Genomic DNA, 13217 nt, shown 5'->3' on the forward strand with positions numbered 1-13217 from the left:
TGCCCCTCCCCCGTTCATGCTCTGTCTCTCTCTGTCCCAAAAAAATAAAAACCGTTGAAAAAAAAAAAAAATTTAAAAGAATCACATCAAAATTTGTAAGAAAAAAAAAACCCAGAAAACTGTTTGGAAGACACAAATTGATAAATATTGCAAAGGTCAAAGAAGGTATTAACATGAAAATTAGAAAATATTTACATGTGAATAATAACAAAAAATGCTATACACCAAAATTTGTAAAATATAGATAAAACAGTACATATGGTAAATTAATAGCCTCAAAAATCATTTGAGAAAAATGTGAGACTAAAATTAATTAGCTAGGGAAAAAAAAAACAAAATCAAGTAGAAAGATGAAGTAACAAGGAGCAAAAAATAATAAAACAGAAAAACAAGTATAAAACAGAGAGGACTAACAGCCAAAAGCTCATTCTTGAAAAGACTAATAAAATGACAAATCTCTAGCAAGAATCATTAAAAAAAAAAAGACAAATAAATACTAACAGGAATCAAAAGGAGGAACATGAATATAAATGCTTCAGAGATTAAAAAGTTTATAAAAGAATGTAATGAACTTTTTGTCAAATCTGAAAACAAATGCAATGAACAAATTCCTAGAAAAATAAACTTATACAAAGTTTATTACTCGAAAACCCGAATAGTTCTATAAGCTTGCTTTGATTTCTCCCACAAGTAAATTATTCCAACATTATTTGCCAAATATCTTTCCCTTCCCATTTGTCAAATAGTCTATCAACTCAAACTGTAAAATTTGGCAACCAGAACCACTGCCAAAGCCGGACAAAATGGTAAGGCAAGTTGGTCTCCTTTTTTTTTTTTTTTTATTGTGATAGTCACTTTATTGGGGTTGAATGAAACAATCCATTTGTATATAATTGTATACATTTTGTACTCATGAACACAAAAATATAGAACCCCTTCATGAATTTGCCTGTGGTCCTTGTGCAGGTGCCATGCTAATTTTCTCTGTATCATTCTAATGTTTAGTGTTTGTGCTGCTGAAACAAGCCAAGGCAAGTTTGTTTCTTTACAAAGCTAATGATGCCTCTGTTTTGCATATCAATAAATATGTATATGAGGTGAAGATGTGCTTTGCCTAGACAGCTCCCTGGCAAGTGAAGGCAATGTGATATAAACAGCACTGCCAGGGGAACCAGGATCTGGGAGTTTTAGTCCCAAATCTACCACTTTCTTGCTGTGAGACTTGAATGATCCCCTTCAGCTACAAAACTCAATGATGTTTACCTGCAAAAGTTAAGTACCTTTGCTATTAAGAGCAAATGATTAGTTTTTATAAGGTTTATTTCCCATAAAATTTCTATGTAATTGAGAATGTGCACTTAGGAATTTCTAGCTATCCTTATATGATACTTTTTATTCTTTTTCTTTCTCTCCATTTCTTTATTTTAGTCCCCAAATATCTACCTTATGCAACTTTAATTTCAGAATGCCTTAGAGGACAAAACTGAGCCACTGAAAGGAGGATAAAGGCAATGAAAACATTGCTTCTTATACTCATAAACCACTTTTTACTGATTGTAGAGAATGAAAGATAAAATAATTTTAATTTACTAATCAAATGGTAGGAAATAAAGTTTCAAACCGGAAAGTGAGTAACTAAGAAAACTGTTCTAATAACAGAAGGAGGAGCATGGTTGGTTATTAAACTAAACTCATCATAAACTAAAAAATATAAATAGAAAATATTAAAAGATTAAAATAGCAAATTTTAAAATTAAAATTAAATATGAACTTTAAAAAACATTTCTATTAAGGGGCTCCTAGGTTGCTCAGTTGGTGAAGTGTCCAACTCTTGGTTTTGGCTCAGGTCATGATCTCACAGTTTGTGAATTTGAGCCCTGCATTGGGCTCTGCACTAACAGTGTTGGAGCCTGCTCAGGATTCTCTCTCTCCCTCTCTCTGCCCCTCTCCTGCTCATGCTCTCTTTTTCTCTCTTTCAAAATAAATAAATTTAAAACAAACAAACAAACATTTCTATTAGGAATTTTAAATAGCTGAAAGTCAGTATATTCAACATTAAAAAACAAAGTCTACATTAGAAATTAAAATTACTGAAAGATACTTTACCTGACGAAATATCTCTGTGACAAAGTTTACATTACTTCTTTTAGAAGAAAAAACTCTGCGAACTATTTCAATGTCTGTGAGATGTTCTTCATCAATACTGCAGAGACTAGACGAGCTAGGTTCTCGCTCCGTGAGAGTGCTTGTATTAGAATGGGACTGTTCTGGTTCTGTAGTTCTATCTGCTTTATCAGCATTATCATTTTTGTTTTCTTCTCTGGATACCAAACTAGCAGCTGCTCTCTAAAATAAAAGGAAAAGAGGGAGAATATCATAATCATTTAATTTGGTATTTTGCTTTTTTTTTAAAGTTTATTTATTTTGAGACACAGAGAGAGAAGCCAAGAGCAGGGGAGGGGCAGGAGGGAGGGAAAGAGAGACTCCCAAGAAAGCTCCATGCTGCCAGCAAGGAGCCTGATGCAGGGCTCGAGCTCATGAACTGTGAGATCATGATCTAAGCCGAAATCAAGAGTTGGATGTTTAACCTACTGAGCCACCCAGGCACCCTGGGATTTTGCTTTCTAATAGCAAATACTGGTAGAACTCAAAGCATTCCACAAATAACTTACACTATTGTTTAAAACTGGGCATAGATCATAGACTTTTTTTTTTTTTTTCAAAGAGAGAGTGAATGAGCAGGGGAGACAGGTAGAAAGGAGAACGAGGGGGGGTGGGGAGAGAACACCTTAAGCAGACTCCACATTCAGCATGGAGCCCATGCAGGGCTTGATCCCACAACCTTGGAATCATGACCTGAGCCAAAATCAAGAATCTGATGGACACTCAATGGACTGAACCACCCAGGCACCCCAGGCATAGATTTCATTTAGAATCCATTCTAAATAATTAAGTGGCAATCCAAATAATTCATCACATAAGTAATATAGTGATACTCACTAATCATCTATCCACCTATAATTTGCTTTTAGAATGTTTACAGTACAAACAAGTTACAAAAAAACAAAGGAATGGCAAAAAAAAAATTATGACAGAAGTAGAAATGACGCCTAAAGAAAATATAAAAAAAAACTCAAGAGTGAGGTGCCTGGCTGGCTATTGGTAGAATATGTGACTCTTGATCTTGGGGTTGTAAGTTTGAGCCCCATGCTGGGTGTAGAGATTACTTAAAAATAAAATCGGAAGGAAGGAAGGGAAACGGGGAGGGAGGAACAAAGGATGGAAGGCTGACTGGCTGGTAGGCAGGCAGGAAGGAAGGAAAGAAACAAACAAACTCAAGAGAACATTCTATATTCTACTAACTTAAAAGATTTTTCACCATGACTAAAGATGAAGCCTAAGACTAGCGATAAAGTAAGGTTGGTGATAAGGAAATTACTACCATGTTATGATAGTAGTAGCACTATATCATGGTATGGCAAATTCGTTTCCATTAAGTTACTCAATTTTTAGTCTCAGTTTTGTCGTCTATAAAACAAGAGGGTTTAAGTAAATAATCTCAAATATGCCTTCCTAATCAAAACCTCCATGATTTTAGTGCATTAAGTTCTGAGATCATGGAAAATAGTTCTGCTTGAGAGTTTCTATATTTAATAATTCTGTGTAGAGACATTGAAACAAAGTTTTAGGGAAAACATACCCATAGTCGACTGCAGATAAATAAAGGCTAAGGGGGAATATAATTGAAATATTCTGAGTGCTAGTCAATTAAACACCCACTTTATACCTCCACTTAATTTGTGAAAGATTTAAGAAGTCATACAAAAACACACATGGTATAAGATATTTTAAACTAAATGAAGAAAATCTGAGAAAAGGAAAATAAAAATTATAAAATAAATACCGTAATATAGATAAGTTCAGGAAAAACACACACTGAGGAAAAAGGAGAAAGTGATAATGAAGTATGAAAAAGACCAACTATTTAATTAAGAAATACTAGAAGTTTATAGATTAGTCCCTCCATTGTATAGCCGTACAATTTTATATCACATTTCTAGACTCAGTGCCCTTGTTGAAAAAAGGGGAAATGAGATGAGGGCAAGGCGTTATTTTTTTAAGATTTTATTTTTTGGGGGGCTCCTTGGATGGCTCAGTCGGTTAAGCATCTGATTTCGGCTCAGGTCACGATCTCATAGTTTGTGGGTTTGAGCTCTGCATCGGGCTCTGTGCTGACAGCTCAGAGCCTGGAGCCTGCTTCAGATTCTCTGTCTCCCTCTCTCTCTGTCCCTCCCCTGCTCATGCTCTCTCTCTCTCAAAAATATATGTTAAAAAATTTTTAAAAAAAGATTTTTTTTAATGTTTATTTATTCTTGAGAGAGACAGAACGTGCAAGTGGGGAGTGACAGGGAGATATGGGGGCAGAGGATCCAAAGTGGGCTCCTGCGCTGACAGCAGATAGCCTGATGTGGGTTTGAACTCACAAACCGTGAGATCATGCCCTGAGCCAAAGTTGGGTGCTTAAATGACTGAGCCACCCAGGCGCCCAAGACTTTATATTTAAATAATCTCTACACCCAACACGGGGCTTGAACTCACAACCCCAAGATCAAGAGTCACAAGCTCCATGGACTGGGCCAGCCAAGTACCCTGGAAGATAAGATTTTAAGTCAGCATTCTGTGAATGCTTTGGAAATCTACAAAGAATTATGATGGTTCTACAACCATTTGATTACAGATTGCTTCCAACTGCAAGAATCTGTATGTACAATTCAGAATATTTTTAATACTGCACAACTAATATAAAATACAGAAACAAATTAAAAGCTGAGACTCATATGACTAGAATGATCTTCTATGTCTTCCAAGTTTTATTTTTTATTAAAAAAACTATCAATTCTATAATTGTTAAAATTTGGATTCATAAAATACATTTATACAAAGAAAATATTATTTGCTTTAAAAGTGTTCTACACATAAGGCAATTTAAATCCACAGTCATATCTCTTAAGCCATTTTTAACTTTAACAAGTTTGCCTTATGTGGTGTATTACCTGAATATTCTTTGGCAAGACTTCACCTTCCATCCCAGGAATATGAGGTCCTGTATGTGGCTTTGGCTCAAGCCAGAAAGAAACCAGCCAACGAATGACAATAACCCGAGCCTTAATGAAAGGCTCCTTTGTACAATAGATTGCTTCATTGGTTTCAGCATCCTTCTTTATCATAACATAATGTGGCTTTGGTCTCACCTGTGGGATATCTATGAAAAATAAAAGGAAAACAAAAACCAAAATAAGAATTATGCTTAGATAAATATGCATTTTTAAACATTTGAGAAAACACTTGTCATGATACTCTTGTTTTAGAAGCAGATTTGGTACAAAAATGACATTTTAAAATAATTTGCTAGATATCAGCATGGAATCTACAAGAGTGAACCATATATGGCTGATATATGGAAACGTGTTTTTGCAATTTTATCACTGAAAAGCTCAATGAATCTTGCCTAAGTAGAGAACCTTCCAGAGCCATTTGAAATTAATGAGAACTCACTTCAATTAACCTAAGACTGAGACACAAATTTTGAAGTAATACAAAGTATGAGAATTTTTCCTTGATTTTTACAGCAAAAATATTTTTAAAGTAAATATTGTTCTCAGTGGCAAAGATCTGCTACTCTAATTCCTTTCTACTAGCTCTAATGGTTATGCCTAAACCTATGAGTTGCCTAAACTTGGCAAAGCTTAAAATAGGAAAATCTTTCTTCAAAAAGAACATTTCCACATACAGATTGCCAGTGCCTCCTATATATGGAAGGTCTGCTTCTAACCCAACATTTGTCAAGAAGGTTCTAGTTTCAAGGCACACACAGCCATTTTGGCACAGCCACTAAATACTGGATAATATATCATCAAAACATATGACACTGTAATTATTCATACATAATTTAAATAAGACATACTAAATCAAACCCTTGGGGGGGACTTAAAAAAATTTATAATGTAGTTTAAAGATCATACCAAATATTAGAATTAAGTTTAATTTATAATCACAAATATTGCTGGTAGGTTAACTTTTCCAATTGGTGAGACCCAAAGAATATGTTTTTTAAAAAAAAATCTCTTCACTCTCAGTGAAACTTTCCTATTAAAAGAATTCCACTTTCTATATGAATCAAGGTATATTTCTAAGGAATCAATAAAAATACTAAAGTTATCAGTCTTCTTCAGGTAACAAATGCCAGCTTTACAATGAAGTATATTTTATTCTTACATGTGATCTTTTAGAAAATTCCAAAGACTACTTACCAAGTACAGGATGATATAAACTATTCTCCTTGCAGATGTTTGGGAAAATATAAGGCAAGTAATATTTCTTAAAATGTGAAAACAAAAATGAAAATCCCCTTTCTTGGTTTTCTTTGTTCTTCCATTCTAAACTTTTTACCTAATAATAAAAAATATAATGAGAATCATTCCATGAAACAGAAACAGTTATTAGTTATTATAAACAAGCTTGTAAAAGGTTACTTAAGCAATACACTAATCTATTACACTCTAAAGATATACATGCTAAATATATATAAAGGACAAATCTTAAAATGAGGGTTTAATGCCATGAAAATGCATTATATAAGTTATATTTCAAAAATCTTAGAGAAGTTAAAGTATGCTCTGGAAAATTTTCAAAGTTGACTCAAACTCGGCTCTACTAATGACAAAGATATGAATGTTCTTTTCCCCATTGCCCCATCCTGAATAATTCAGCCTTAAAAGTCATACAAAATAGGTATATGTGAGAGTAGAGAAGGAGTAAAAGCAGTGGCAGTCAAGTGCAGGTAATCAGAGCTTGCATAAGAAGTAGGGCCTCCATGGAGGGGATATAGTAGAGGCAGTTGCCAAGTGGGGACTTTGAGCACAAGGAGGTGAGGACAGTGTCCATGAAGTAAGGAGGTGACGATAGAAGGGGAAAAAGCAGTAAAACACAGGGTGTGAGAATTTCAGTAGGGGGAGGAAGATATCTAAGTAGGGGGATGGTAAAAGGCCAGAGTAGGCTTCAGTGAGATACCACTATACATTATGACCATACCAACTGTTGATGAGGATGTGATGCAACTTTTAAGTTTCATAGATTGCTAGTGGAATGTAAAAAGGCACAACCATTCGGAAAACACTTGGTAGCGCCTTAAAAAATCAGTATATACCTACTCTACAACCTAGCTGTTTGACTAACGGTATTTACCCACAAAAAAGGAAATTTTACATATACACAAGGACTTGTTTATCAATATTCACAGCAGTTTTATTTGCAATAGCAAAAACTGGAAACTCATTATCACCTGAATAACAAAGCGTGGTATATCCATACAATGAAAAGCTAGTCAGCAATAAAAAGAACCAAACTATAAATATACAACAATATGGATGATTTTCAAAATATTTATGATGGAAAAAAGAAGCCAGACCAAAAAAAAATATGTACTACAGGATTCCATTTACATAAAAATATGGAAAATGCAAACTATAGTGACAAAGATCAATAGTTGCCTGGGATTAGGAAGCAGTTAGGAGTGGAAAAGGATATATTACGAAGGCATCTGAGAACTTTTAGGGGTGATATGGTCATTATATTGATTGTGGTGATGGCTGCATGTTGTACACATATAATAAATTTCATCAAATTGTATATTTCAATATTGCAGTTTACTGTATGCCAATTATATCTCAATAAACCAGCAAAACATTTAAAAACCTATATGGAGTGTAAATGTTGTTTTTTAAAAAAGAAAAACTGGTAATAATAATGACAGTAACAACTACTATTCACAGAACACTTACTTGTATCATGTACTTTTTTATTCTAGTACTTTGCACTAATTATTTAACCCTCAAACACCAAAGTAGGATATGTATTATTTTTATGTCTATTTTAAGCCACAGAGGTTAATTTAACAAAGGTCATACTATCAGTAAGATGTGGAATCAGATTTAAATCTTGGTAATCTCATTCAGGGTCCAAATTAACTTTATAATGTTAGTTTCTAAGGCATGGGGAATTTTTATGTTTGGAACAGTTACAAGAAATGTATATATGCTGAGTGTTTCCACTGATCAGAACATGCACATTTCCTATGCAGAGATGAAGAGGTTACCTTACAAAATACATTCACTTAGAAATATACAGTACAAACAGGTTGAAGTATAAATTACATTCCTGTACCCACACCCCATTCTCAGCCTACCTCCCTACTGGCTTCTTGGCAGGTTAATCCCTAAACCAGTTATTAGTTTTTTTTAAAGACCACAGCTGCTGATTATAAAGGAAGGGATTAGAAACTGGACCGCATAAGAAGGTTTATACATGAAACAGTCTACTTAAAAATTTCTCTCTCTAGCTCCCTAATGGATTAATAATCCCTCCAATGATTTTTTTTTTCCAGGAAAGGCATACTAACATACATTTTCAAAAGCAAAAATTTGTCCTTCTTCAGGACAATAAGCAAATATCTACTCTAACAGAACAATGGTAAGAGAGGGAAAAATGATGGTAAGAGGGGTGATATTTAAGAAGATAAAACATACCTGAATTACTATATATTTTAAAAGTGCTTCAAGAAAATAGCTTGTGAGATCTTCTTGTCCTTTGTCTCCTGATTGTGGGGGGACAAGAGGAGTGATTTCCTCTATAGTGACTTGAGCTATCCAAAGACAAAAGAAATGTTCAGTATAATTACAAAACAAAATTAACAATGAAATAATGTGGTCCAAAAAACATTAACTGTAAAACACATATGCAACAAATACTGCTTGAAAATGTTCTAATGACTGAAGCTTGAAATAAATCTGAGATCATCCGGACGATTCATCACAACAACCATGAAGTTTAATAACAGCTGTTTCATAAGCCCTTGACTGAGATAATGTAACAAGGATGGACAGACAGATTGAAGGGCTTAAGAGTAAATCTTGCTTGAAAAAAAACTTCTCATGATATTTTAAAATTCACATTAAGTGTGTCCATTCCAAAATTCCATAGTATGATGAGTAACAGCAAAAATAATGAGCTTATTCATCAATTAAAGGACAGAGTACTCTAGTAATGACCACGATTACCCTTTAAGGTAACGCTTTATTCAAAAAAGGAAATGCTATTTCCCTCTCAAAAAGAAAAGATAACATCTTAGTTCCTTGATTACAAAAGTCCATGTATAAAATAAGAAATATTTACATTTTCAAAAATTTTCAAATATTCAAAAACATTCATTGTAACAACCACAAATTCAAGAAAACCAACAACTAGCTGAATTCTCTTAAATATTTCCTAAGCAGCACCTAGTTTAGTACAGGCAGATTCCTAAACCTGTTTCTCAGTAAATACTAGCCCAGTAATTAAGTTCACAAAATTAGGTTTTTTTATAGTCCTCTTGGCACAAAATAAAATACTCTTGTACTTCAAAGTACATCCAAATTAACTCAAGGATACAAGAGGACATATGAGAATTAGAGATGAAAGATAAATGTAAAAAATGGCTTATATTAACTAGGTGTTTCTGATGCTTTGATGCCAGAAGACTTGTTGGCCAGGGAGAGAAGAATGGCCCTCCCAGGGCTAGCTAGCTAATTCCTAGAGATCATAAACATGGGCTGGAGAACATTCCTTCCAGGTGCAAACCATCCAGTCCAGAGTACACACCTCTACTCCCCACTTCTATTCGGCCTTCACACTCAAGGCCACTATTCCCCTCACCTAATCACCCAGGTACCTGAGTGACAATGAGGGAAAGCCCGTTTGCACCTGAGCCTGCTAAAATTATCCAAATGAGCCGCAGAACTGCTCACACTGCCTCACACATTCTACCTACAGAAATCATATAGGCTCTTGCCTATGATACCCTACCCCTGACTGACCCTGGTACTTCCCCATGTGGCCACCCTCCCTGGTGTGGCATGCCCTCTCCTCTTGGGAACTGTAACTATATATTTTTTTTAACGACAATCATCTGATCTGTTGGCCTTATCATACCTAAAAAATAATAAAACCTACATTTTACAACATGGCCTTGAATTACCTAGTTAATAAATGTACAGACATTTTAAACCTATATTAACTACACAGAAAATTTTAAATACTAATGAATAAGATCTCATGAATCTTACTTTCTTGAAGGTTGAGTGGAGGATTAATGAGATTATCTAAAGTTCGAGGTCCATGTTCAGATTGTAGTGCTGAAAATCCGGGAATTAAGCAAGAAAACATCCAAAGTTGTTCTTTGCTACAGTTATTCTGAAGAGCTTGTAACCATAATAAAAAAAGACGAACACCTTCCCGCCTGATCTAAAATAAAATAAAAACAGTATTTTTACTTATAATGGAAATATTTTCTTACTTTTAAGGCCAAAATTCTTTAGATGATTAGAGAATGTTACTTTGCAAAACAGAGGAAGGAAAGAAAGAGGGAAAGGAAAAAAGAAAAGGAAGAAGGAAGGAGGGAGGGAAGGAGGAAGAGCTATTACATCTATGTCATTTATTGAGCTCTCATTACTTGTAAAATTAAATTCATAGATTTGAACAACTACAGAATAAACTTGGCCTCTTACTACTGAAAGCCATCAGGTAATCTTTATTCTATAATTTCCATTTGTAAAAAATCAGAAAATCATTTCTGATGGTCTAATACAAGAAGAAAGAGGGCAATAACTGTTCCTTGCTATAATGAGTTTGGTAAAATGAAGAATCGTAATGGGGATCCTGGTGCACTGCTAAATTAATGTTCTTGTCCTTAAAAGGCTTACCACTCTCTGAAATTATGTCATGTACTTATTATTTGCTGCTAACCTGCAAAACAGAAATTGTGACCTATTACTCTATTGTAAGCACCTAGAACAATAACTCATCTACAGAAGACAACAAATATTTGAATCAATGCATAAATTCTCTCCCATGAAGAGAACAGGAAAAGATAGAAAAACATTCAAACTCTGACAAGGAAAACATCAAGTTCTTCACTAACCTAACCTCACTGGTAGCTTTGGAAATTGGCCTACCACAGCTTGGTAAATGGCCACTGTCAAAGCTGTTCAACAGCTGCCAACCTCACAGTTTAGGGAGATAACAAGATAACAATTAGGAAGACTTAATCCTTCATGCTGTTATTCCAAGCCTTGACACCAAACCTACCTACAATATGAAACTTTCATTTAATCTACAATGAGAAGCTTTTAGACAAGGTAGCTTCTCTTATAACAGCACAATGAGATAATGAAAAAGAAATAAAACCAACTTTTTAATATAGATCCTTTATTTCTCTCTACATCTAAGCATAGTTATGGTAATATAAAGAATAATTTATTGAATGACTAAATAGTTTTTATCTTCTGGGATCAGAGAATAAAGTTTTTCTAGTAAATCACTCAATGCATTGGCAAACAACAGTTTTTTTCTTTGTTTTAAGTTTATTTACTTTGAGAGAGAGACAACAAGGGAGAGGCAGAGAAAAAGGGAGAGGCAGAGAAAAAGGGAGAGGCAGAGAAAAAGGGAGGGGCAGAGAAAAAGTGAGAGAGAATTTTAAGCAGGCTCCCCAACATCAGCAGAGTCCAATGAGGGGCTCAAACCAAGAATCATGAGATCATGACCTGAACTGAAACCAGGAGTCAGACACTTAACCAATTGAGCCTCCTAGGCACCCCAACAATAGTTTTTCAATAGCCTAATCGACCTAGTACATATTTCACACACACTGAGTATGTTGCTATATTTTAAGTCAATTAACTTCAATTAAGTAAACAATTCAAAATTCTTTAGGAAAAAAGTTGATGTAGGAAAAGTAGAACAAGAGACTATATGCTTTACTCAGTTTTTAAAAAGTCATAGAAAAGAAAGACAACCATACCTTCAAGGAGTTTCCTGTGTGGAGTAGTTTCTTTAAAATCAATCCTGAAAAGAAAAGATGATTTTAAACATTCATATTTTCTTACTTGTTTCCAAATGTCAGAGTTCTCGGTCAGACTTGAAAACACTTTAAAACAAGTCCTTGGCAACCTCCAAGTTACTCTTGGTGACCCTGATATCCCTCTGGCCATAATCTTGGGACCAGAAAGGAATTTAAAAAGTCACCTTTACAACACATCATCTATTGCAATTAGACATGATTTATTCTATCAAAACAAACCCTAAACACAAAACTGCACTTAATACAACAATCTCTGTACATCTCTTATTTAACACTAAGAATATAATTAAGTACTTCCTCCATCACTAATACAAATAAAAACCACTGCAGAAAATTTTCATTTAACCACATAAACTTCTGTAACTCTAATATTCCCTAACATTTTCATTGTACTAATTTTCTTTTTCAGAATATTCAAATCCATCTTTGTTTCTTTTAATTTATACAATATTTCAATTCTATAATAAAATACTAAAATTACATTAATAACCATCCAGAGACCAGCCATTTGGTCTGAACATATCTAACACAGTCCTGTGTTTCTTATAATTTTGAATTTTCATTTATTTACATGATCTATGAGGTTTTATCTAACAAGTATCATTGAAGCCTCCTTTGAAACCATTTCAAATCATTCTCCTTCCTTCCTTCCCCAGAAAAAAACTGTCCCAGTCTTTATCCAGATTTTGGTATTAATTATTTCCAAAAATATTTTCATATTATGAGTATTTATTTATAAATCAATAAAATATTTAGATTTGGTTTATATGTTTAAAACTTATACCAATAACAAGAATTTTTTCCACAGCTATTTTTTCCAATACTGTATTTTTTATTCTTTCTAATAACCTCAAGATTATACATATACAAAACACACAGACACAAAGATCAAGCCTAGATTTTATTTGGTTAAGTTTCAGTTGTCATACAAAAATAAGCTTTAATATTTCAAATAAAACTTTTACTGGGGGCACCTGGGTGGCTCAGTCGGTTAAGCCTCTGACTTCAGCTCAGGTCATGATTTCCCAGTTCATAGGTTCAAGCCCCTCATCAGGCTCTGTGCTGACAGATCAGAGTCTAGAGCCTGCTTTGGATTCTGTGTCTCCCTCTCTTTCTGCTCCTCCCCTGCTTGCACTCTGTCTCTCTCTCTCTCAAAAATAAACTAAAAAAAATTTTTTTAACTGTTTTATCTGCAATTCTCTTATGTTCAAGCAAATTCATTTTCTTAAAGCAATACTATGTAAATCCCAGTCTTTAATCAACT

The 13217-nt window shown here is 34.1% G+C and overlaps 1 protein-coding gene and 1 non-coding gene across 3 annotated transcripts in view; both read right to left on the reverse strand.

Annotated features, from left to right (window-relative positions):
• RALGAPA1 (Ral GTPase activating protein catalytic subunit alpha 1) overlaps positions 1-13217 on the reverse strand; it is a 278485-nt gene that overhangs the window by 208478 nt on the left and 56790 nt on the right. For both annotated transcript variants that reach the window (XM_047075616.1, XM_047075615.1), the window contains exons 5-10: positions 11894-11937; positions 10161-10338; positions 8586-8701; positions 6312-6450; positions 5055-5263; positions 2107-2346 (exon numbers count right to left, since the gene is read on the reverse strand). In XM_047075616.1, coding sequence (XP_046931572.1) covers positions 2107-2346; positions 5055-5263; positions 6312-6450; positions 8586-8701; positions 10161-10338; positions 11894-11937 — 926 coding nt within the window. The remainder of the gene's footprint in view (positions 1-2106; positions 2347-5054; positions 5264-6311; positions 6451-8585; positions 8702-10160; positions 10339-11893; positions 11938-13217) is intronic.
• LOC124508997 (U6 spliceosomal RNA) lies at positions 921-1025 on the reverse strand. Its single transcript, XR_006961363.1, has one exon. It is a non-coding gene; the product is annotated as a U6 spliceosomal RNA (small nuclear RNA).

This window comes from Lynx rufus, unplaced genomic scaffold (genome assembly GCF_022079265.1).
Source record: "Lynx rufus isolate CCGP_SWC_20201006 ecotype Redwood Valley unplaced genomic scaffold, mLynRuf1.p SCAF_13, whole genome shotgun sequence".
Classification (NCBI taxonomy): Eukaryota; Metazoa; Chordata; class Mammalia; order Carnivora; family Felidae; genus Lynx; species Lynx rufus.